At 42.8% G+C, this 26,603-nt stretch overlaps 1 protein-coding gene across 2 annotated transcripts; it reads right to left on the reverse strand.

The window, feature by feature from the left end:
- Window positions 1-26,581, reverse strand: METAP1 (methionyl aminopeptidase 1). 2 transcript variants are annotated; one of them, XM_080590357.1, is made up of 11 exons: window positions 26,384-26,581; window positions 17,476-17,527; window positions 14,456-14,565; window positions 13,085-13,145; window positions 11,729-11,820; window positions 10,819-10,902; window positions 9,309-9,447; window positions 8,229-8,360; window positions 5,494-5,637; window positions 3,759-3,824; window positions 1-2,505 (listed from the first exon to the last, which is right to left on the reverse strand). In XM_080590357.1, exons 1-11 carry the CDS (start codon window positions 26,495-26,497, stop codon window positions 2,345-2,347), a joined length of 1,155 nt encoding a protein of 384 aa, XP_080446483.1. In that variant the 5' UTR covers window positions 26,498-26,581; the 3' UTR covers window positions 1-2,344. The 2 variants fall into 2 exon arrangements, with proteins under 2 accessions (XP_080446483.1, XP_080446482.1); XM_080590356.1 differs by having other exon boundaries at window positions 14,456-14,568; window positions 26,384-26,580.
- Between the last annotated feature and the right edge of the window lie 22 nt (window positions 26,582-26,603).

A 26,603-nucleotide genomic window follows, 5' to 3' on the forward strand; every position in this document is an offset into this window, starting at 1 on the left:
TCTTTTGTAATATTTTTATTAAATAAGTTCTGTTCTCCAGGCTGATGTGTTACCTCATGTTCAAAGAACAGGTGTAGATGTTCATCAAACTTTTCACTTGTTTAAAAATACCGCAATAGTATGAACTCAATAGAAACAGTTTCCTTGCTGTGGTTTCAATTTATAGGCAGAAATGCATAGCATCGTAGATTACCTGTGTTGAAAACTTGCAGTGTTGAATTTGGTTGTATCGGTGCAACAACAAAGAGGTATTCAGGTTACACATGCACAGGTTGAAGACTGGTTTTGAACTGGCTGCATGCATCTACGAGTAGGCTTGCGCTAGTGCAAGCAATCCTGGATATAATTGAGAATGCTATATCCGGTTTTGGATCACGAAAATGTAATTTCTGTTAAAAGCAGCTGCAACTTTTATTTTATAGACCAAAACTGAAGTCCCCCATCACGTGCACACACACGCACATAGAAAAGGCAAGACCGCTGTAACCATTCAAGTGAGTGATATGGTAGGCAAACCTCCAGGATAGCCATCACCTCAGTACATGACATTTCATTCAACACAGGTAATTCCACTCAGAGTACTACAGTCTGTTTTGTTAAAATCTATACACACACACACGCATACGCACACGCACTCTATATGCATCATTTCAGGTCACTTTACTGCATAATTAAAAATAATAATAAAGGTAATGAAAACATTGCAATGGAACTCTTACAGCAACGGAGGTCTGAGGCACTCAGGGCAGAGAAGACATTTTCTGGTAAATTTGGTATTTGGTAGTACACGTGTGAGTCCAGTTCTGTGAAGCACTAACCCCTTTTCCCCACCTAAATTCTGCAGTGCCAAGGGGAGCCAAGGGGATCCAGTACCTCATGCTTGGGTCTAATGTGGCAACAAATTCACCAGACACCTTGGTAAAAGGTGTGTTTTATGCCCGTGATGGTATGATTTTATGTCTGCATTGGTTTGACTATTTCTTGCATTACAGTGGTGTAAGACTTCTAAGTCTGCAATGGGGTCTGAAAAAAAACTCATTACGATTCAGAGAAGAAAAGAAAAAGTAATCCCCTCAGCAAAGACAATGGAAAGGAAATGGGCAGGGGAAAAGAAAAAGTAGAGAGAATACAGAGGCTTAATCCACGCTTGTTAAGGTGACAGTTCCCAGCTCATTGTGACCCACCGATAGAGAAGTGTATGTTGATTGTAAGATTGCCCACTCTATAAAGTCTGAGGAAAAAGATCTGTTTTCCTGTGTCCCCCTAAGACTTTCCAAAACCACGAAACTCTCTCAATTGCTTGACTGGGGGAAAAAGACCTGTTTTAGAACTACCAAAAGCAAAAGAAAAAAAAAACAGCGTTGAAGATGTTTTGTCTTCTCACACTCAGCCTTTTGAATATACTCATCTCACTGTAAGTCTTGCAAATCCAATCCCCCACAGCTACTGTGGATGTACCTTTATAAAATGTCCCACAGCTGACCCACGCAGGGATCTCATTTCTCGTGGGATCTTTTTGGTTCTCGTTTCATTCCTTTCCCTAGCCAAGTCTGATACATCAGTTTCACCAAGCGTTCGGAGCAGGAGACTGCCTGCAAGCACTGCTCCGCAGAGAGGTGGCTTGTTCCAGGGGGCTGCATTTAAGACTGAATTCAGTAATTTTCCATGTAGGAAGCCCATACTATCAATCTCTGGTAAAAGAAGCCCTGCCATTAACATAGCGTGTCAACTACAGTCATAATAACCACAGAGGCCATCAGCAGAGAGATGGGAACAGAATTAAAGGTAACAGTCACCTACTCTTGGCAACATGCATGTCTCTCTCCCCTCACCCACTTCTCAACTGATAAGCAAACAAGGCCCAGCCCATTAGAACAGTATCTGCAGAAGTAGGAGCAGGTCTTTGGAACTAGAAATGCTTAAAATCTCAGGTGCCGCTCACACCAAGAGAGACAGGGCACACTGAAGTAGTGAAAAAAAAACCTGGATCCCAAAGTCCCAGTGGGAAAGGTTACCCACGCTTTTCTAGCTAATATCATGGCGGCAACAGAAGCAACTGCAGGTCTAATTGGAAGAAAAGTGCAAAAGAGATAATTGAAGAAAAAAGAAAAATATAGAACGAGTGTTGTAGGTAGGAGGAAAGCAGAAAATTCTTTAAATTCTTCTCTGCTTTACCAGACATTGGGTCAGGTTCTTCAACGTATTCCTCTCTTATCTACAATCAGTGAGAACAAAGTAAATGATGAAATTCCTCTCTATTCTGTACTCTTAAAAAATGCATAGAACAGAGACCAAAAAAAAAGAAAAAATGTATCGTTCAGATCCACCTGCTCAGTCTAGACTATCACTGGGACATGAAATGGGGACGAATACTATCCAGCCGCCGAGTGAGGATCTCACAGCCTGTATCGGTGACCAGAAGAGTGTGTTCAAACTGGGCAGATCGCTTTCCATCTCTTGTTACCGCAGTCCAACCATCGGGCCATGTTTCATCTTGCCAACCACCTAGAAATATTAAACAAATCAAAAATTCATCATTTAAATACCAGATATTAGTTCCCCCAAAAGAATAGGACCAGCATCCTATTCCATCGCTTCTTAAGAGTAAATATGAGTAACCCTTTTACTCTATTAAGGCATTATGCAGAATCAGTTTAATTTAGTGATTTTTGGCTTTTGCCAAATTGCTTACTGTAGTGGGTTTACGTGGCAAGGTTTTGGTAGCAGGGGGCCATAGGGGTGGCTTCTGTGAGAAGAATCTAGAAGCTGCCCCATGTTAGGTAAGGGCCCCACTGCTGACTAGAGCCGAGCCAATAAGGGATGTTGTTTTGCTCCTCTGTGAGAGCAGATTTAAGACATGGAAAAAAAAAATGCTGCGCCACACAGCAGCTGGGAGAGTGAGAGGAGTGAAGAACAGCCTTGCAGGTGCCAAGGTCAGTGGAAGAAGGAGGGGGAGAGGTGCTCCAGGCACCAGAGCAGAAGACCCCTGCGGCCTGTGGTGAGGACCATGGTGAAGCAGGCTGTCCCCCTGCAGCCCATGGAGTACCATGGTGGAGCAGGGTTCCATGCTGCAGCCCGTGGAGGAGACCACGGTGGAGCAGGTGGACCTGCACCGACGGAGGCTGCGGCCTGTGGAAGACCCCTGCCGGAGCAGATTCCGGGCTGGACCTGTAGCCTGTGCAGAGGAGCCCACGCAGGAGCAGGTGACCTGGCAGGAGCTGCTGCCCGTGGGGGATCCAGGTCGGAGCAGTTTGCTCCTGAGGGATGGACCCCGTGGTACGGACCCATATCTGGAGCAGTTCTTGAAGAGCTGCTGCCTGTGGGAAGCCCACGCCGGATCAGTTCAGCGAGGACTGCATCCCGTGGGAGGGACCCCACAGCACAGGGGACGAGAGTGACCGAGAAGGAGCGGCGGAGAAGAAGCGCTACAGACTGACCATAACCCCCGTTCCCCCGTTCCCCTGTGCCGCTTGGGGGGAGGAGGTGGAAGAGGGTGGATGGGGGGAAAGGTGCTTTTGGTTTCTTTCCTTTGTTTCTCGCTTCTCTAGCTTGTTAGTAATAGGCAATAAATCTTACTATCTCCCTATGCTGAGTCTGTTTTGCCCGTCACAATAATTACTGCACGATCTCCCTGTCCTTATCTCAACCCTTGAGCCCTTTTCATCGTATTTTCTCCCTGTTCCTCTTTGAGGAGGGGGAGTGAGAGAGCGGTTGTGGTGGAGCTCGGTCGCCCACCTGAGTAAAACCACCACACTTACCTTCACAGATCATTGGTTCGATTGTAAATACATGACCTGGCTTCATGACTCCAACCGCCTTATTTTCTGCAATAAAGTAAACAATCAAGTTAGAAAATTTATCCCATCTTAGGTAATAAACGAATCCTTGTCTTAGAGAAGACAGGAGGAACAGTGTGAAGCTCTTCAAAGATGAAAAAAGCTCTTCAAAGATGACCAGTTCACTTGTCCATTAGTTTTTATAATGAAATTTCCATTAGTCCTTTTTCCTTCTCTCCATGCTCTAACACTGCAATATTTACTCAAGGAACTTGAAATTAACTGTCGTCTTTCTCTGGAGTTCAGCCCCAATTGTGTAAAAACGGAACAGTCCTGCATACTTCCATGATGAAACACATCAATTTAGAAATTCAGGAAAAATATGAAGTATTTCAGATATTCAGAGCAGGCTTGAAGACCTCTTAACCTGGTTCCACTGAACCATTAGTTCCAATCAATTTCAAAATAGGCTAATGGTCAAGTAATCCCATGATTCCGTTTATGAAAGACATTCTCATTACTCTGGAATACTAAAGAAGTCGTGGTAGTCTTGGGATGAGAATGCTACATTTCTTTAAGTAACGTTACTTTAAGTAACATTAAAGAAAAAAAAGTTTCCAACATTGGAACTTTCTGATGTTAGATTCACCAAAAGCATTCATGTGGAGGCATAAAATGCTTCTCCATCTCCAGAGTCCAGATTCTCTTACAATTGGAGGATGACTTGGGTTGGAAGGGTTGGAACACTTCCAGGGATGGGGCATCCACAGCTTCTCTGGGCAGCCTTTTCTCTTCATTTTACATCACAAAACTTAAATAATATGAATTCATACCTGTTGATTAACAGATTTTCTCTGTTCTCTGAAAAATCATTTATTACAGAACTGATTTTCAGCAATCCCTGATAAGCCAGGGATTGCTGAATTATAATCTACAATTATAACGTGTGTTAAAATTCATTGGGATATGGGAAGATGGAGGCATCCATCACATCTGAGGAAACAGAGGTTCTACCAGGGGAGCTATGCAGCTGAAGCGGGTGTGAATTGTTTATCACTGTTTCACAGCATTTCTCCTATCCTTAATAGTCCACTCATGTTTAAGCTTCTCTCCTTTGTCTCTGTGGATGCTGTCTCATAGTCCTGCTGCCAAAATCATAGGGACATTGCCATTTCCAAAAACTAAAGCAGAGAACCTGTGGGGGCAGCAGGTCCCTCCTCCACTACCACATACTACAAAAGTTTTCCAGGAACACCACAACACTCAAATAGAGAAAAGCAAAATATAACAGGATCCAGACTCAGGCACACCACCTGCCTACACCATTCAAAACACTTATTTACATCTGGAAACGGCATTAAGCTTTTACTTACACCTTCTTGCTGGAAACATTTGCCTATTCAGGGCAGACAAGGGCTGATGTCTGAGGGATTAGTTGGGAATTCATGCCAGAATGTTGACCACTAACTAGTTCAGGTGAGGGCTAATCATCAGCGTAGGCACAGATTGCCTCAGTACGTGACACAAGACACCTTGCTTAGTTTCATAAAGCACTCCGTGGTCCAGACTTCAGAAAAATATCTCACAAGTGCACACATGCTAACTTGATGGCTGTCAGGCAACATGCTATTTTATTAAAATATAAGCAAGAAATAAATTGGGTGCGCTCATTGCAAAGCATATTCTGTCTGCAGGACAACACAAAGGGAATACTCACTGGCATAGTGTGGCACATTAGGGGCTGTATGGAAAAGTTTATGGATTCCATGCCCACAGTAGCTCCGAACGACCGAGAATCCATTTGCTTGAGCGTGTTTCTGAATAATGTTTCCCAGTTCTCTATACCGAACACCAGGTTTTACTGCAAAATTAAAAAGATACAGTTACAAGTTTATAGAGCTTTCTTTCAACATAAGTAACCATCTAATACCATTCAGGCTAAGATCACCTCCGTAACACTCCTGGCTTGCCTGCCCATCTGTTCTAGTATGCAACCTCCTCCCTCCACTATGTTCACTTAATTCACCAAGTACGTGAGTGAGTGTAATAACGTGAAAAAGGGAGGAAACCGTCTCATATAAAATAGAAAGTGAGGGAGAAAGAGAGAAACTCCTTCGCAAGAACACTCCTTTTTTCCTTTCATGGACATAAGAGCTCATATATTAAAAGGATGTTGAAGTTTGAAATTAAAGACAAAAGATTTTCAACACGCTTGGCAACTTTTCATATCCAGAGTTTCAGTGCTTCTTTCAATGAATGTATGAACTGTATTTTAATATGTACTTATCTCTCCATTATGTGAAAAGTGCACACAAATTAATAGGGAAAACGATTATAGGTGAAGAACCAAGAAAGGAAAAAAGATAAAACGGTTATCTCTACTCTCAGGCTCGGTTTTTAATGGCAAAGCTACAGCAAATAAGAATGTTCATATGCAGGGCTAACATTTTTGATGGTCCTTTAGGGAAGCCTTGAAAATTAAGTAATTCGCCACTGATGAAAATGGTGTGAAGAATTCGCTTCGAGCACAAGGGATTGATAGTACCATAAAAGCAACGATGCCTCATCTATCAACTAATGAAGCTGCATACTGAAAGCAACCTTGAGCAGCTAAAAAAGAAAAAAAAAAAAAAAAAAAAGGAAATTTTATTTCAAGATCATTCACAACTCCCTGAATATATGCTGTTCTTTCAGGAGTCAGACCTTGGGTGGTTAAGTGGAGCCATGTTAAGCAGAATAAGCCTGAACAGTTCGCATACACAGCTAAAAGCTTGCATAAAGCAAGCCACGTAGTTCACTTCTCTGCTAATGTGAACAACTATAGCTTATAAATTCAGCTTACTGAACTTACAGAAAATAACAAGAAATTTGGCTTACTATCGGAATGTGCATGCTTTTCCCAAAATATAAGGCAGACACGGTGACGAAGACAAAAAGTTAATCTGTTGGTGTTATACTAAACAGTTGTGAAATAACTTCAGGCCTCACAATTCCAAGCAGCTCAGTGCAACGCAACAAGGAGCTCTCTACTGTGCTCTCTGACACAACTCCCTTAGTTAGGGCTCTGCTGGTCCAACACCCCAAATTTATGATGGCGTGACCAGGACAGAGGCAACCCTTTGCTATAAATGAGACATCTGCTGCTAGAATTCCTGTTAGCAGGGAATGGCTGAAAGACATTGAAAATTGTTACATCATCTGAAAGGTTAGTAAAAAAAAAAACACTTATACTGAGAATTTACATATCGGTATAACGAACGCAAGAGTGAACCGCTGTAGTTTACACATCAAAGCCAGGATATGAAAGATAGGAGACAATGTATTTAACATTTGCTATAAAAATAAACTACAGGAGCAAAGATAAACAATCTAGGTCTAGCTCTGGAAAATTAAGTGTTCCTTCCAGAGCAGTAATCCCACATAAATAATCTATGTCCTTCACAGCTCAACTCTACAGTATTTTCTCACTCACACAACAGGTGTGCAAGATATCTTTCACATGGATTTTTGTCTTTGCAGTTTAGTTCGCTATCTCCAAATTATTAACCAAAGTAAGCTCACTATTATTTTTTTGCATTTAATTAAATGCATGTTTAAAGCCTTCAGATATAGTAACGTAAACTTCAGCTTGCAGAGACCATGAAGTGAGTAAATTTTACTGGGGATTCTAAGAAGCTACAGGATATACAATATGCAGAGGATACAATTACTTGCAGGGGCTTGAGAGATTTTAGTTTTCCCTGTTTGTCCAAGAGAACTTGGTATATTCATTTGTGAATAAAGTGGAACACGGCATTCTCTAACTACCTTTCTATCTCTATGTATGTCTCAGTGAAGGTGTCCCGAATTATATTTAATACATTTAATATATTTATAAGCAACATAATCAAAGTCCTGCAGGTACTGAAGGATATAGATCTCTCTTCCCCAGCACACTCCCAAAGTTTAAAATCTAAGCACCTAATTAGCTTTATAAAATAACCATCAAGTTTATGGGAGTAAAGGGTTGAGTTTAAAAGTCTTCAAACAATGTTTTATCTTATTGATTCACTTTACAATGCCATGTGTGATAGAAAAGTAGAAAACCATACTCCGGTTTTCCAAAACATACTTTGTTGTTTACATTCCCTAAACAATTCAAATCAAGGACGTCTTATTCATCTAGTAGCCCAAAAAGGCTATTTCCATGTAAATATCAGCACACGTGGATCACCTCAGCATCAGTTACATTTCCCTTGTCAGCCCACGTTTCAAATAAAAGTTGCAACCACCACCCACAGAACCGTACGGTTTGAACAATCACTGTGTTATACAACATACATCATCTGCTAGTGACGCACACTAACACTTCTGTGTTCTGCAACAAAATTCATTCCCAGGGGATAACACATGTGAGCACTCGAGCTTGAGAACCAAAACCATAATCCTTCAGGCCTCAGCAAAAGCATTTACCTGCATCGATGGCTTGCATTAGGCACTCATACGTTGTTTGGACAAGCCTCTTTGCACCCTCATCAACTTCTCCAACGTAAAACGTCTCGTTCAGATCTCCATGGTAGCCATTACGATAGACAGTAATATCCACTGCAAAGAATACCAGACACGTCATACTACTACCACTGTATTTTCCACTGCTTCTCTATTTGTGAAAAGACAAAAACCACATACAATGTGTTACTGTAATTGTGAAGTTATTTCTCTAATTGTGAAGAATTCCGCATATCAACTCTTCCAGCAGATTAAATTCTGACACTTATCCTGTAGAATTTATAGAATTAACTATTAAGATAATGTTTCACTGCTCAATGATTTAAGAAAAAATAAAATGGAAAAAAAAATCCACCTGTGCAATACAGCCATGGCAAGCTTATGATTGGTTTTCTAGGCAAATATAAAAACAAGAAACAGATGCTCTTTACTCCATGGTGATTTACCTGGCTAAAATATTTCCTTAGAACTAGCTCCAGCACTAACAGGAGGAAATTAAATTTAAAGTAGGAATGTAATCATGTTTTAAGCCATATTTTAACTTCAGTACTTTCAATGCACATTTAAAATAATAAGTCACATATTTGCAGTAATCAGAATGCCAAAACCCATTGTTTCCAGCCAAAAAGGTAAAGTTTTTTAGTGAACATTAAATACAAAGAAATTTTCCAATATTGTTCCTAAGAAAAAATACACCAGATGGCTTAAAACGTTTTTCTTTTGAATTAAATTATTTAAACATTCAGTATCAGGCAAACAGCAAGAATGAGAAGGGGTATGCTTAAAACAGCTTAAGTTTAAAAACCATAAAATCAGAGCTTATGACTATATAGCAGCAAAACTGACTTCCTTTGCGTGTAAAGTTGGTCATCAACTTAAAGTTATAAACTTACTCTTGACAAATATAAATATAACAAAGATATTACTAAATCCTCTTATAAAAGGTGTTTTCTAGTGCTGAGGTGCAGCCCTGGCACACAAACTGGTAGAAGGTAGAAGTGTGGAAGGTTAAAAATGTAGAAGTTAAATTTTCATAGCACTTACCATTAACAATATCCCCCTCCTGTAATGGCCTCCTATCAGGAATTCCATGGCAGATCACTTCATTCACTGATGTACAACATGACTTAGGGAAATTATAATAATTCAGAGGGGAAGGATAGCAATTCCTTGCAATACAAGCCTAATTTAGAAAATACAATTACACATTGTATTAGCGAGTTTTGTACAATGAAAAAACATAAGCACAACAGACTTACAGTAAGAATGATATTTTGAAATGCTGTGGCTCCTGAAAATAAGACTTTTTGAGCATTTTTTTTTTTTTTTTTGGCATTAAGGTATTTTGTTCTGCTTTGCATTTCTTAACAGGAAGACAGTAAGGCTAGTTTCATTTTGTTTCTATTAATTTTTATGTTCAACTATGAATGCTGAAATATTCAGGTTCAAAACAATGCATGGGAATATTTATTCAGGTAGAAAACTGTCATTTTCAGTGATTGTTTTTAAGCACCTGACCTAAGATTTCTTAATGTTTTTGCAAAAGCCACAATCTTGACAAAACAATATTAAGCACTATTCTTTTACTCCCCAACTTTAAAACCCTATGCTGCTTCCTTTGCACTCACTTTATTAACCTGTGATTTTTGCAAAACTGACATATACATACTAAGAGACATACCGAGCAATTATGGAAAAATAATACTGTCTTAAAACTGCAAAATTTCAGTCAGTATCAATCTCCTACGCAAAAGTTTCCAAAAGTTGGAGGGAGAGTATATTACCATTTAAGTTTAATGCAGTTCCAGAAACCTCAGGCCTAGTTAAACCGTAGGAAGTGCCTCAATCTCAGCTCAACAGTTGCAAATGCAGACCTATCTACATCAAAATCCTGGCCTTCTCCACAATGCAGATCGGTATCCCTCAACCATCAGTTTAAACACCTTCTAGAAAGCACAGCTAAGAAAAATGAATATTACACAACTCAACTTACCTATGAATCGGCAAACCACAAAAATACTTGAATATGCATTTCAAATAGTTTGCTAGACTGGGGCTTTAGTTCACCTGACTGCATCAAACACCTCATCCCAATTCTATCTCAGGCTCTGCAGTTCTGATTCCCAATCACAAATAACTGAACTTTCTCCTCTGTACTTCTTAACTAACAACACTGGGCACAAAAGTCCATGACGTACATATGATGCTCTTTAAATAGTGGTATCGGGAACCCAGAAGGGTTTACAAGAAAAAAAATACATGATGTTAACAGAGAAAACACGTGAGGAAACTCAGAGGGAGCCTAAAGCTGGAAATCATCTAAGGAGCTGATCCAGAGCCCCAGCAGTTCCTAATTGGGGGCTTATTTTGAATCTAGCATCGTGTTATAACATACTTCTAACATCTGCTCTACCTATTAGCTTCAAAATGAGAAACAGTTCAAAATAAAGAAGAGGAATTCATGCAACGAAGAAAACCCCACAACACTCATTCCAAAACAGAGAGAGGGAAGAAATCACTTAAAAACACTAGAAGAACAGTAAAATAACCTTACTAAATGGACAGCATGATCAATTTCTTCAGTAGTCACACCTGCTTTCACCATCATGGCAGCAACATCCAGTACTTCTCTAGCAAGCTGCAAATAAGGAAACAAAAAATACTGATTTAAAAATGAGACCAGGGCTACTCCTTGGAAGGTTAGCAACTCATTTTCTGCAGCTACACTGAGATTGCTAGGAAAGGTGAGTAGACTGGGACTACAGAAAGTCTTCAAGATGCCTGCAGTTTATACTACTGAGTCACCTCGGTGACATCTGAAAATATTTTGAAAACACCCCAGTTGAAAATACCCCATTAAGATTACTATTAAGATTTCACAGCATCACAGAACGGTCGAGGAATGTAGGAACTCTGGAGGCCATCAGGTCCAACTCCCCTGCTCAAGCAGGACCACCTGGAGCTGTTTGCCCAGGACCATGTCCAGACAGCACTGGATCACAATTTTGTCAAACACCACATACATGAACTACCTAAGTACAATTCAAAGTTTGATCGGTTTTGATAGAACAACTCTTTCCAAAATTGTCAGGAATGGGGCACTGTTTTGGTTTTGCTTTTTAGTTTTTACTTGGCACTAACTCTAGGAGAGGAAAAAATTCTGTTCTCATTCATGCACTATAAAATATATTCCTAACAGTAACAACATTTCAGCCACAGACTATTTCTCACTAGTAACAACAATGCCAGAAAACAGATAAAAGTCATCTTTCTGCTTGCAAAATAATTCACTGCAAGTTGGAGTCACAAGGAGAAAGAAAATATGAGATTTCCCAAACTATTTTTCAGTGCTCAAAAATGGTTTGAAAGTCTGAACTCTGAAGTATGCTGTCACAAACTGGTAAAATAACTATATATTTTTAAAGAATAAAGGCACTTTGTAATGAAAACCAAAACCTCCTTACCCTACACACTACCCGCATCCCTTCTATATCCTCAGGTGAGAGTATTTTTATTTGAGAGGTTCCTTTTAAAGCCTGTTCTGATTCAGACATTCCTGGGGAAAGAAAGGAGGGGGGGGATAAACAAACAAACAAAATTACATGGAAGAACGATTGCTACACATGTCCAATCACGGAACTTAATTAGCTTACCAACGGCAATAAAAATATATACTTTCTCACCAGAGACTAAAATAAGAAACCCACCAGTTATAGCATAATCAACATTAACCAGATTAATTTGAATTCATAAGCCTTCCACAACATCGTAATGTCCAAACGTGTTCAGGATGCCCAGTCACTTACATTCACTTGCCCAGTCAGTCAAAACACTCTCACAAAACACAACTTTAAGATTACACTTTGAAGGGAAGTATTTTATTCATAGAAAAGTCTTTTTTTTTAGCTACCTTGGAGATAACAAATAATATTACCTATAATAAATAATATATTATAATAAGCAATATTATAATAAATAATATTCTAAAGCTGCTATTAAAGTATTATGTAAGCATATGACTATATCTAGTTATCATAGAATTGCTTGGGTTGGAAGGGACCAAGTAGTTCTACTGCAATAATCATGTGACAAATACTTCTAAAGTTCTTCCTATGAGATTCTGTGCAAATTCAGTTTTACAGTTGAAGGACCTCCAAAAACCAATACTTTGTGCTGTTTAAATGTTTACATTCTATAAAGTACAATTAAAGACCCATTGAAGATTTAAAAATAATTCCAACAGGCTTTTTAGCAGTTTTTTGAGAAACACAAATCACCGACACCAATGCAAAAAGGGGAAAATACCCAAACAAACCAATAAGCAAGTAATTTTGAATCTATCCTCTCTCTGTCTAAAAACAGCTGGAAATCATCAGTTTTCTTTTGGGTGTTGCTTACTGGGGTTTTGTTTGTTTTAGTTATTTTACAACACAGTTCCAAAATGCCACTGACAATGGCTTATCAAACCTCATCTGTGTCAGCCAACTTTTGCTATCTTTGCTGTTTGTTATGAAGTTAAACACAGGAACACAGCTTGTGTATTTTTGTCTTTTCTTCCCTGAACACCTCTGAAAGACAACTCATTACAAACTTCAGACTTAAAAAAAAAAAAAAAAAGAAAAATTGTAATCATTTTTAGTTTTATTCTTTTAAATCAGTAAGTTAATGGAGGGGGCAGGGAAAAGAAGTAGATGAGAAGAACATACAAAAGAAGAGATTCCCTTCTCCAGTATCTCCTTCATGCATTAAAGGCTTCTTCAATCAAAGGAAAGATAAAAAGCAAATACGACACGCCATAACTGTGATTTGTTCCATGTTACCTAGTGGATGATCAGCATAATCTGGTCTCTGAATATAACTTGGCACAGGTCTCGTTGGTGTCTAAATAAATCATAGTCAAAGCTAGTTAGATTGCAAGAATACATACTAGAGCCACAAAAGCAGAGACCCACACAATAAAATCAAACACACTGAAACATGGCTAATTCCACACAGAAAAAGACGCAAGTATGCAAACAGTCCAAAACAGCTCCAATCTCCATTTCTCACAGAATCTCCTGTTACTCTTTACTGCTTTTATATGATACACCCTCTAATAGCCAACTTCACAGCTTTATAAAACCAAACTTGTGCCTGTCAAATAAATAGTTTTGTAATGTATTGTAGCATTTATTCTGGCACTTCCCAGACTGCAAATGTAGTTGTTCCAGGCACATCCTTCCTCTCTATGATTATTAGTGTATTTTAACAAGATTGTTATTTTTAATCATCTCCTTATTTATTAGGACTTTTTATTATAATTTCATATACATCAATCCTACAGGAGTCAGGAGACAAAAAAGCAAATGCTCAGCAGTAACACTAGTAAATTACTTGGCCAGTGACGTATCCAAAAAAAAAAAAAACAAAACCAACATTCTCCAATGACACAAAGACATACACATGGGCTCAGGTTCTGTTAGTCTCTTCTCTGAGCCCGTAACAGATGCTATGGAGAGGATGCCACAGGGGCAGGATTTCTAATAGAGGCCAATTAGAAAAGACACATGTAAATAAAATGCCATTAATTCTGTAAAAGTTTTGACTTATTCCACTTGCAAACTTGTACTAATTTAAAAATACAGCTATACTGAGGCTGTCTTCTAAACCCACCTTTCAACTCTGAAGATGTTACTGACCTCAGCTGTCCTTCACCACTCCAGTGCTGGGAGTTACTGTATTCTCTGTTTCATCAGCTTATTCACCGGGTTATTTCAAACCATTTATATACAATTATATCAAACTATTTATTTAAATTCTAAATTAACCCACTGATTTTTTTCTGAAGCAGACTGCTCCATTATTGGTAAGAGCAGCAGACAGCTAGAAGACACCATCTTAACTATCAGCAGCTTTTTGCAGAACAAATGTCAAAACATGCAGCCAAAAGGCATGAACTGATGCACGTCTCTCTCACTTTTGCTTCATTTTAAAATATACCGAGACCTAGATCAAGTTAACTAAAAATGAGCCACAATAATAACAGTCATACATGTCCTTCCCATAAGGTTCAGACTGATAAAGAAGCTTTCCTCCTTCAGCTAAAATATGGAAGGCAATCAGGTCAGGAATTCTGGTCCATCAGTTGTTACAGAATGTAACCTGCACCTTTTCCTCCAGTGCTGGAGTACAGAGTGCCACTTAACACTTACCAGGGGGTAATGTGGCCTGAGTTTCCCAGTATATCGATAACCAGACCAGGGATTTGTGTTAACGTCACCTTCCAGGGTCCAAGAGGAAACTTCATGTTTAGCTTTTTCATCTTCTGAAAAGAAAAAACAAACAAAACAAAACAAACAAACAAAAACGACAGCAAAATCAGTCCTACCAAGAACCGTGGGGTCCAGAAGGCAACCTACGATAGATAAAGCTGACATTCATTCTGGTGTTTTTTGTTGGTGGTGCTGTTGGTTTTGATACTACTGATACATAAAAGTGTAGGCAGTAGTTCTCATTTTATTTTTTGATTAAGTTTTTCACATTCAAAAAAATCACAGCCTGCCAACCTTATCTTTTCTCATTAGCAAACTGCGGATTGTCGGGACAGCAGTACTGTAGGCACAAAGACAGTGTAATAGCTATTTGAGTCGTTCTTCACTTGTAGCTCTAAAACATAGTTCTGTGCTTCTTTTCATTCTTGGGAGATGAGCATATTTCTACAGAAACGCTCATTATCCCTTCAATTAGCAACCCGGCACTGCAGACGAAGACTGCTTTTCTGTGATTTCTCCTGGCATTCAGTGACAGAAATGACCTGGGGTGAGCGGGAGGGTATCCAACAATTAGTTTTAAATTGGGAGCCCGCTGCCCCTCCAGATCTTTTACAGAAAGTGTAGGTGCAGCCCCTTCAGGCAGTATGTGCACCTTACAAGATGGTTTCAATCTGCCGCAGGTGCCGGCTCTCTTAACCTAGTGAAACTCGCATCTGATTCAGTCCAGTGACGGCGTTTATTCACTAATAACACTAACCTAACAGAGCAGATTGATGGTTTTTAAGTGGAGGATTGAAGCAAGTTGATCCTGGGCATTTCCAAAAGGGGAAAAATAAAAGGAAGAAAAAAAAGGATTTACTTGGAAAGAGGAGGCAAGGGTAAAGGAAGAGTATGGCAGCGTTAATCTTTAACTCATAACCTGATAGCTTAAGTTTGTTTTCCCTTTTCATATCTCACAAGAACGAAGAAATGGCAAGAACTCTAACATAGCAAGCCCTAGTATAAATTTCTCAGTCTCCATGGCTGACTTCTGAGCCACCTGCCTACATGACATTCAGTTTAGACGAACCACTGAGAAATAATAATTTAAAAATCTAAAGTTATCGCGAAGGCATATTTGAGATGCTTCAGTAATTTGCGACACTGAGGACTTGAGGGCTACCAGAACCAAGACCACTCATGCTGAGCTTATCCTGCGGTTATCCAGGAAGCCAACAAGACCGTGGATTTGGTGGTATCATCAATACCATTAGAGGACTGGATTAGAGGACTGACCCAGAGGATTACCAGAATTATTATATTGAACACAATTTCATGTTCATGCAGGTGCAGAGTAATGTCATACAGAACGCAAGTGTGAACTATGAGAACTCTACAACGGGAAGGCAGAAAGAGGGAAAACATTTGTGTCTGTGCTACTCCTGGCTATTAACCGTATGCAATATTTATCACAGAAAAAGGGGTTTTATTGGGTTTTAGGAAAGAAGGAGGTAAGTGACATGAGGACTTGGCTTTTTGCCAAGCCACTTTTTAATCTCAGCTCTCCTTTGATGAAGTTGGGCTGGGGAGGGCAGGTGCAGAACTGGGGACTACTTTCTCTTTTGTTCAGGTTGGTTTTAAACTTATGGATTATTTCAACTCCTCAAGTAAGAGAGAGACTACCAGTCCAGCAGTATTTCCGTACCAGAGCTACCAGCTGTAACTAGGACATACAGATAGATATTCTTATGATCCTCAACTAAACTGAGCAAAATCCTTGCTACAATGCATCCTCCTACCAATTGTAGCATCAGTGCACAAAACCATTTTCATTTTTTTCCCCAGAGGGGAAACACCCTAAATATGCAGACTGGCTGCACTCTGACTGGCATGCTTGCATTCCAGCAAGCACCGAATCAAAAAGCTTCACTAAAGCCTTTTGAACATTACTGCCTCTTACTCCATCAGGCATCAAAACGCTATGATGGTACAAGTTTGGTACACGTTTACAGGCCTCACCGTCATGATTTATTGTTCTCTTTGTCCTCTGTGTCAGGATCTCTATTTTCCTCTTCACACAACTGGTAATTTGGCTCAAGGAATGTGTTAGGCAAAAATGGAACAGAAATAGGGATTTCTGTACCGCATGTGGTCTCAGATACATTTCAGAGTAAAAATGTAAAATTTCAAATCTGCAGATTGCCAGGAACTGAGCACAATTTCAGATATGCAGAACACAATGCCAGATATCTTGGAAAAATCCTTATCGTTTCTTGGCACAGAATCACAGAACGTTGAGGTTGGAAAGAACCTGTGGGGGTCCTCCTGTCCAACAGGAGCAGGCTGCCCAGGACCACATCCAGGAGGCTTTTGAAGAACTCCAAGGAGGGAGACACCACAAGCTCTTGGGGCAACCTTTGCCAGGGCTCCGTCACCCGCACAGCACAGAAGTGCTGCCTGGTGTTCAGGGGGAGGTTCTTGTGTTCTGGTTTGTGCCCCCTGCCTCTTGTCCTGGCACTGGGCACCACTGACAGAGCCTGGCTCCAGCCCCTTTGCACCCACCCACCAGGTATTGATACGCATGAATGAGATCCTTCCTGAGCCTTTTTTTTCTCCAGGCTGGACAGCCCCAGCTCTCTCAGCCTTTCCTCACAGGAACGATGCTCCAGCCCCTTGGCCCTCATCACGGCCATTTGCTGGACTCTCTCTGGTACATCCACACCTCTCCTGTACTGGGAAGCCCAGGACTGGACACGCTATTCCAGACACAGCTGCACATTTACGTGTGGAAAGATACAAAGCAAATTGCACTGTGTTGCTCTACCGCCAATACTCACACACACGCGCTTTATTGTGAAACTGCATTAAATAAAACACGATGATGCTGAATTAGAAGGGGGAGTAAATTCACAAAAAGGAACAGTTTTCTATAGGCACAGTCAGAACAGAATATTAAAACAGACAATAAAAAAAAAACTTACTTGCTTTCTTGTGTAATAACTTGTGAGTAGCCCAGCTTCCCTTAAAGCATTCCTAGAATTGCAAAGAAAAAAAAATATTTTTTTAAGTAGCCTTATCCTGGACAGACACATCATTCCCACGAAACTGAGAAGCAACTGTATTTTAAAATACTAAAATATGGAATTTACTAACCTTTGTAGCAACATGCAGCAAATGCCACTTTAACTGCCAGTCTCTGCACTAGAAAATACCACTTTCAACAGCTAATGAGCCAAAACAGTCAGAAAGCACAGACAAACAGATGCACCCATCCAAATGAAACACGCTGCTCTAATCCTATCTACTAAATATTGTCCCCTTATCAATTTGAAGAGTAATTAAACAGCACGGTTGGCCCGCGTTGGCTGAGACTTTGTGCTGTTCAGGGACACAGAGGTACGAGTTCACCTGGTCTATCTCCACACCTAATGCGATGGCGTTGCAGTGGGCAGGGTGATCCTCCCCTGGCTCCTACAAGGAGCCATCTCCTCCTGCTAATTGCATCCCTTCTGCCTCCTTCCCCAGCATGAGAAAGCAACGGAGGTCAATCAGCGTGATCACAGGGGAACAAATTAAAGAGATTAAGGTGGGGAAAAATACCGAGAGCTACCGAATGGAAATGGGAAATGGTACTCACAACAACAGAAACAAAACGAAGTTGAAATGGAAAGCAAGAAAAGAGCGCACGTGAAGGAGTTTGTGTTTTTCCCTTTTTCCCCCAAGCACATACAGAGCAGTTCATGCAGTGAATAATGAATGAGCAAAGGGGCAGGTGGAAACGCCTGGCAGCTGGAGGAGAGTAAAGGAAGATTAAGGCGAGGGAAAGACATGAAAAATGAGAGATGGAAACAGAAAAGCTGCTGAAGTAGGCATTTAAAGGTGATCCTTTAAGATGCCAATTAGGAAATTGATTATTTTTATAGACAGAAGTCAAATTCGATGGCTACGCGTACACAAAATAACTGTTAGAAAACTGCTAATTCTGGTTATTTACAATAATGCTGAACTTGTTCTGAAGAAACAGGCAGGAAGTTTACCTCCAATAGGAAGGACAATACTAGTGGCTGAAACATCATCATAAAAATACTGCCCAGAGCCAACGAGTGATTGAGCCTAACATACACAACACCAGCCCAACCCAACACGGATCTGTAAACTAAGCCCAGTGTGCCAAACTCTGCCCCAGCTTCACGGCTGCTCCCGCAGAGCCATCTTCTCCCCACCTTGTCTGCAACCAGTGGTCATCAAATTGCGTCCAGAAGACCGCAGTAAAGCGGTGCACAAGCGTGCCAGCGTTCAAAGAAACCCTGCTGCCCTCACGACCAACACCAGATCTTCGCTGTCTTCTGCAGCAGCGTTTGAAGTTGCCGCTATCGTCACGGTGCTGCGTAATGGGTGGGACAGCGAGAGGCCTGGAAACCGACGCGTTAGGCTCACAGGGCTTCTCGCTGAGCGAGCACTGGAAGGTTTTATTGTCGCGCTCGTATAACCTGCTGCACACGCAGACCTTTGTGCCGCGCTTGCTGGAAAGCTGAGGGAAAGGGGGAAGGTTTTAGCCAGACATCCCAGACACGCGCACTACCTGCGCGCCCGCCAACTGCAACCAGCACACGCGGCGAGCCCAGAACATTTCCGTGAGCACAGGCCGTGCCACGCGCAGCGTGCCGTCAGTGAATGCCTCTGCGTTGGGCTGACACTCCTGGAAGGCTCTCGGAGGATGCCCTGCGCACCCACCGAGCCATCCATTTTGTGTAGGCTCGGTCACACGCCGCCCGTGAGCGCCGGACTGAGCAGGTACACACGAACTATTTGTGTTGGAGAGCTTACCGAGCAGGCGCCACCCCGCGCGTGTCTGCACAGCTCTGCCTCGGTGCTTTCAGATAAAAACACGGCAGCTGTCACCTCGCAGGCTGGAGAATCGTAGCTGGGGCTACAAAGCACTACCGACGTGCCACCGCGTGCTTCAAACACCCTCACCTTCTACACAGCAGGCTTCCTGACAAGCCACGGAAGAAAGCCACTCTGCCCCACCATCCGGGCCACTTTGTGGAGAGTTTTCTGGAGAAAATTCTGCCTTTCGCTGAGCTTTCTCTGCTGAGACACTTACTTCAATCTTCCTATTATCGTTCCTGCCTCTAATGAGTCTTCCATGTTCCTATGCCACATACAGATCAAGACAGAAATTTGTCAATAACTAAATAAACAAAATACCCAGAGTGAATTTCAATATTAAAATGAAGAAGTGAACACGACTCTTTTCTAATACTGACAAAAAGAAAGGAAGACATGGCTTTGTATGGCTACGTTTGAAAACATTAACTAGCTTCCGAGGGAAAGCACACAGGAATAACATGACTTTGGCCATGAGCCATGAGGAAGACTTCCTGGATTTGATTTCAAACGTTACAATATCCATTAGTATTTCTGATATTAATATCCCACCCCTGTCACTTAGAGCACTGATCTTTCTATTGCATGTGTTTTTCACGTAGCAATCAGGACAGACTCGGAAACGCTGAAGAGGACTGTGCAAAGCGAGAGGCCAAACGCATGGGACAAAGAAAAAAAGCGGTGGCAGGAGGGAAGTGGGCAGGGGAGTCCTTCATTTGTTTAGAGCAATCTTGCGTACAGCTAGGCTGTCAGCAAGAGAAACTCGATTGCAATTTTTAGCTAAAGCCCATTAACATATTTAAACCTTTAACAACATTTCTGACCTCAAGCCATGCTGAAACCAACCCCGCTGATTCTGTGTTCAGAGACGAGCTCGATCCAACGTTCGCCACAACCTGTGCATTTACCGAAAGGTAACGCAATCACGTTACACTCTGGAAAGGCTCCTCCTGGATCAGCTCGTGGAAGCCAAGCTATTTCTCTATGATTTTCACCTTAAGGACTCAGTCCAACACCTCCTGGATGACATATTGACAGAAGCATGCAGCTTGGTGGAATTTGTTTTACAGTAGAGGGCATTTTTGTGCGAACACAGAGGTCACTACCAAATGCCTTCGGCTTAAAAAAAATCAGCCATTGAAAGAAAAACAACAAAAAAAACATCCTTTAAATTAGTTACTGAGCTACTTTGCAAGATTTTTTTTCTCAAATTTTAATTGTAATTTTTACAGTACCAGCAGGAAACCAGGAATCCATGCAACTGTATTAAGAGGCAGAAAAACATAACAGATGTCAAATGCCAGAGAAGAAAAGGGGGGTTAATGGACCAAGATTAGGCTATATCTACACTACAAACCTCTGTGCGGCACAGACATACCCAAACTAGCTTTAAATAAACTGCCCAAGTACAGGAAGCAGCGTGGGCAACACAGAATTCAAGACATCCTCATTTCTTGGGTTTCTGAACAATCCTTGCAAGGCAGCAGCTCGCCCGAAGCGCGCTCTGCCAGCTCCCCGGCAGCGATTTCCATCCTTAGGGCTGGTGCTTTTCTCCCCAGGCTCCCCGTCCCCTCGGGTACTGCTGCTTTACACAACCTGGCATCCAATGTTGCAGACACACCTGACAGCAGGTACGCCGAGACTGCCCAAATCCCAGCGCCGGACAGCTTCTGGGAACTCCAGCTCATTCCTGACTTCACTGTGCTCACCATTTAGAGGCACGGAGCTGAATTTCCAGAAAGACATATTCCAGAGCAAAAAAGACAGCTGGAATTGAGACTGTGGGGACAGACTGGCTGGCACTCTGCATGTCATTATACCCTGAGTTGTAATAGTTAGGCAAACGTCTAGGAAACGGTGCCAAGCAGTACGGTGCATTTAAAAATATTCCGAGCGATTTTTTTTTTTTAAATACAATTTTAAAGTGCCCTCTGGAACGTAAAATTGTCTCGGGCTTAATCCAAGATCGCGTGATTTTACTTAACGAGAACTAGTTTTTAACCAAACCACCTTTAAGGTATGCAAACCAAACCAAACAAAACCCTTAAGTGTGGCATTTAGCTTAAGAAAAATATCAGGTTATCGGTGCTGTGTATGTAATACGACACAGATTAGCCTTACATCTTATCCGTAAATACAAGTGCCTCGAGGGGCGCGATTGCTACTGCGTTAGATGTTGAAACAGGCGCCTTTTAGCACGCCAGGCTCTGTTCTTCTAGGTGCCGTACGAGACCAGAAGATGCTGCCGCTGGCCTGAAAAGCTGCCTGCAGAACTCAACACACCTGGGCAGCACCTGGGACTAGTCTGTTTTCCAGATGAGCTGAAAGTATGCTTGCAGGTTCGAGGGAAGCACCTACACGCAGCATCATGGTACCAGCAGAGCTTGCTTGCCTTTCATCTAAGCCCGATCTCAGCCCGAGACTCCTGGCTCCCAGGTGACAGGATTTCAGCCCTTCCTTGGAGGAAGGGACTGGATTTCACAGCTCTTCAACCATTGAGGTACACGTGGGGCTTCTGGGAGCAGTGAAGGAACAACCAGCAAGAGAAATTCAAACTGGACGGGCCTTTCGGTCCATCGAACCCAGCTCAGACAGCCTGCCTGGGAGCCTGAAGCTGACCTTCAACAAGTTACGAGCGCTCTGCATTCGTGTCTCAACAATAACCAGGCGCTGACCACAGGCACAGGGATTTCTGGTGATTTACAAGCAGATAAAAATGTCAGCTTCCTGGCAACGGGAATCTGTCAAAAGACCTAGAAGGGAGCATCTGCAGAGTGCCATTTATACCAAAAGAAAGCCATATCTGTTGCAGTTGGATCCAAGCAGCAGGTTCTAGCCTATTTTAGGCGCAGCAAAGAACAGCAAACCAAGAATGAAATATGGCACTTATGTCCTATGGTCTGACACGAGAGAGGGCAGAAAATACTTTCCTCTAGGCCCACAGCTCCCTGCTGCCCAACCCAAGCACACTGAAGGTGAAAGGAAACAGCAAAGCGTATGTGGGGGGACCACTGCTCTCTTCAAGATCCCAATTTTTCTTAAATTACTGTGACCTTGAGAACTCAACGCTGTCAAGGGCCCAGGTCTGAATACCAGTGACAACATCCCTCCCAGAAAGGAATAAGCCAATAAGCAAAGCCACCAAGGGAACAAAGCAGAGCTTCTTTCCCATCACCGAGATTTAAAAAGTCAGCCCCTGTCCCAGCTGGAAGGAGCACCCCAGCGGGTACCCACCACTGCCTGAGAGATGCTGCAGGGTGCACAGCTCAGAGAAGCCGCCTGTGGCCTCCACATCTCAGAGAGGAAAAAAAGGCAGCACGGGGCACTGAATTTACAACGGGGGAAGGATTCCATTTTGTGCCTGGAAATAGATACTTCTGAATTGGGATGGGGAAACCGCCCCGCATCAGGATCCCGTCCATTCCGACAGAAAATCTCAGGCGGCTCTGTTTAGTCCGAGACACCTACACAGACACAACTAGTATGAGAGAGGAATTTTTCATCAAAGCAACACAAAATTATTAGTAAGACATCAATTTATAAATAGAAGGCTCATAGGAAAGTAGTAACTGGAGATCTCAAGAATTTTTACTACTTCTCCATTTATCATTCAGCAGCTTGCAGAAGTCATGTAAGAAATACAAATTGTGCATTTAAGCACCAACTATTTGTGTACGCTACATATAATTTACACACAAGTGACACGTACCTAACAAGGCAGATTTTGCAACTGCAAATTCATCTTACTAAGAGCAACACCACACTTGAGATGCCACGCTGGACATCTGTGTTATTTCTACATTCAGGAGATACAGTAATTGAGTCTATTATGCTGATAAACCCATGCAATGCTGTTGCAAGTCTCTACAAAAGAGAAAGCAAGACAGTGAAAGATAGCTGGTGGCGACAGGACCTGATTTACTAGGCTAAATGAAGACGATATCAAAGGTTAATAGCAGACAGAATTCCTCAGTAGAATATTCCCTCTCATTATCCCTTGGACTGAAAGGAAGAAAAAAAAATGCCAGCATTCAACACACTACTAAAGTTCCTCTGCTACTAAGAGCTGTCTTTACCTCGCCTCTGTTACCAGTTCAAAACCCCACTGTTAGGGCAGAACTCGGCATCCTCAGCCCCTTTTCCACCCCAACCCACCCCAAGCCCAGCATTCAACGGCGTGCCCAGGTGACAAGGTGCACAACACCCCACTCCCAGGTCAAATGGCGTGGCTCGAAGGCTTTTCCGAGGATGTCACATTACTTCAGAGAAAGCATTTCCAGGGCATGTTGTTGAGATGTCCTCTTTTTGATATAGAAGGGGGAAAACAAATGACTAGAATAATGCCCTTTACCGAGGAAAGGATAAGCACAAATGATAAATCCACCAGGGAAATCGCTGTCCTGGTACAATTTACATGAAAAGTTCACTCCAATTCTCTATGTGCAGTGCTGAAAAATAATGTTTAATAAATCCTAAGATTACTTCCTCACTACACTAAGATTCTCAGTCCTATGCTACCCACTTTAGTTCTTCTTAACAAATTGCTACTTACAATCCAAAACATTATCAACCTTTTAGAGTAGTTCACACTTTTCTATAGTTTATTCTCAGCACTAGAGAAATGAACTCCCACAAATTTGATTTTAGCTCTTATCGGAGCTTTGGCTGTATGAACAAGCTATTGCAGGCTTCAAGCAGGTTAATTACCGTAGCACGCAGCATGGGTGTAGCTGACACCTCTGTGTTCAAAAAGGAGGGGCTGACTTTCCAGCTATGCCAAACTGGGTGCAATGGACATGCCTGCCCTCAGGCTGCACCGTCCTGAAGCACCGGTGTTCTCTGATCCTGCAGCACAAAGCCGTGGGAAGCTGAATTAGCAGAAAACTTAATGCAACTGCTGTTGCTCCATTAAAAAAAAAAAAAGTGAAATCCTAAAAACGCACGTAATGGCTCACCAAAGACTCAGGTCCAGCTTAATGGAATGGGTGGAAACCTGCAGCCTTGGAGGGAGGGGACAGGAACAGGCCTTTAGGTATGCAGGCTGCGCCATGGAGTTAACATCCCAGTTCCACTTACTAGCTTATCAAACAGTTTTTCATGTGTGTAATGCCTCAATGGAAAGGAAACCGCTTAGGAGAAACCTTTGGAAAAGTTTCCCAAACGCTAACCATTCCAGCACTATTGGCTGAAACTCGCTGGAAGTTCAGAGAAAATTTCCTGGTTTTGAAAATTTCCTGCTGAGCAATGATAAGCCTCTCAGTGCGTGTATAAACAGCCAGCCAGTTGTCAGCGGCACCTCACCTACCTTCCTGATGGTACCTAGTGCCCCCAAGATGACATCTCCTCCATCGGATGATACAGAAGACTAAGGGGGACCGAAGCTCCTCACTGTGGGCTGAACATGAGGACTCCTCTCTTCGTGCGTGACATCTTTTGCACATCGTGGAAACGGACAGCTGTTAGCTTCCTTCTCTCTTCTGTGAGACACTTCACCCCAAAATTTCAAAGTACCTTTCATTTGGGGAATAGCTATGCCTCCCTACTTGACTGATCAAGGGAATGAGGAGAAACAAAACACCCAAGGTCTCCCAGAACTAAGAAAAGCGGGATTCCCAGTTCAGTATTTTATTGCCCAGACAAGACAGCTTTACAAGTAGTCAGTTATCCAGCAGCCTATTTTAACAAGCCAATAAATATTTCCGGTAATTTTACCTTACAGCAGTAGCAGCTATTTCAAAAGAATTAAACCTAATACATAGACAACCAGAATCTCCACGTTCTGTATAAACGTGCTGAGCTGGGGACGGGATAGAGGGGAGTGAGGAGATCACTAGAACTTCCCACGCAGGCCTGTTCGGGCCGTTGGAAGTGGCAATGTCATCACCAGCTGACACCTGCACGTGCTGAAGGTGCGTTTACGACGAGCTTTACGTCAGGCACGTCAAAACGCGCGGTGAAACGCCCAGCAAACCCTACCAAGCGCCCAGAAGCACCACGCGGGAACCGAAGGTACAGAACCGCCGCAGCAATTTGGGGTTGCAGTCGGTGCAGTTTGGGCTCGAGGGGGAAGTCCCAGGAGCCGCGCAGTGGGCGTGTGAGGTGCACGTGGAAAGCTTTCCCCAGGTCCTATGCAAACGCTAACTACCGGTTTGTGTCCTGACTCAGAAGTGACTTTTTTTTTTTTTTTTGCTCAATCAGGAAGTTACTCTAGCTGATGCGATTAAACGCTTCTGATATCTACAAAACTTCGATGATTTTACCCCAAATTATACTTCTTCCAGGGAGCTGCACCGTCGATCTCTGGATCGTAGCTCCTCACTTGATGCTGAGAGGAACAGCACATACAGAAGGCTCAAAGTCTTGAGATACGTATTTTGCTCTGCGTTTTCAAGTGATTAAAATAAAATAAATAAAAAAGACATGCTCAGACATCAGGCAGCCCTTTCTCTTTAAATAATGGACCTAACCATATCACCACCAAGGTAATAATGAGGATAGCTGAGGCCTGCAGAACACATTTAGCAGAAGTTGATGGTTAAATGACAACTGGCCTAACCTGAATCTCCCCGTCTGGCAGCCTTAAAGCAAACCATCCAGAGGCGTTTAAAAGCACATAAAAAGTAGGGCACCGAACCGCCTCCCTCGGAGCCCCTCACCTCGCCAGAGGACACCGAAAATCCGCTCGGCAGAGCAACAAGTCTCTGCCACAGCCCCGCGACTCCCGAGCCGGGGCTGCTGCAGCCGCAGAGGCACACGGGGCGGGACGCCAGGAGCACGCCTCGTTTCGCCCCGCCGAGCCCCCAAAACCAAGGGGGGACCCCCGGGGGGACCCTCCGGGGGACGAGGAAGGAAGAGGCGCCCCGCTCCCCCAGCGGGAGCAGCCCCGGGGCGGCGGCGAGCCCCGAGCTCCCGCACACGGGTCCCCCCCACACCCCACACACGCACACCCCCACCTCCATATTCCCCCGCCGCGGGGGGAAGGGGGGGCTCTGCCCTCACCTGAGAGCAGAAGTAGGAGCCCTGGATGCCCAGCTTGAGGCAGGTGGGGCACTGCAGCTTGGCCTCGCTGCTGCAGCCGGCCGTCTCGCAGACGCGGCTCTCCACGGCCGCCATGCTGCCCGCCTGCCACAGGCGCGGCGCGGCGAGCTGAGGGAGGAGCTGCCGGCTTGGGGCGGGCGGAGCCGCCGCTGTGCCGCCCTCCTTCCCTTCCCTTCCCTTC

Source organism: Anser brachyrhynchus, assembly GCF_964034855.1.
Source record: "Anser brachyrhynchus genome assembly, chromosome: 4".
NCBI lineage: Eukaryota > Metazoa > Chordata > Aves > Anseriformes > Anatidae > Anser > Anser brachyrhynchus.

Bases quoted from the DNA above. Each gene is read 5' to 3' on its own strand.
- METAP1 (XM_080590356.1), bottom strand. From the start codon at position 26,497: ATGGCGGCCGTGGAGAGCCGCGTCTGCGAGACGGCCGGCTGCAGCAGC. The intron at 13,146-14,455 runs GTAAGTGTTAAG...TGATTTATTTAG, and splicing joins TCAGGCCACATTACCCCCTG to ACACCAACGAGACCTGTGCC. The intron at 11,821-13,084 runs GTAACATGGAAC...TTCTTTCCCCAG, and splicing joins TTATGCTGATCATCCACTAG to GAATGTCTGAATCAGAACAG.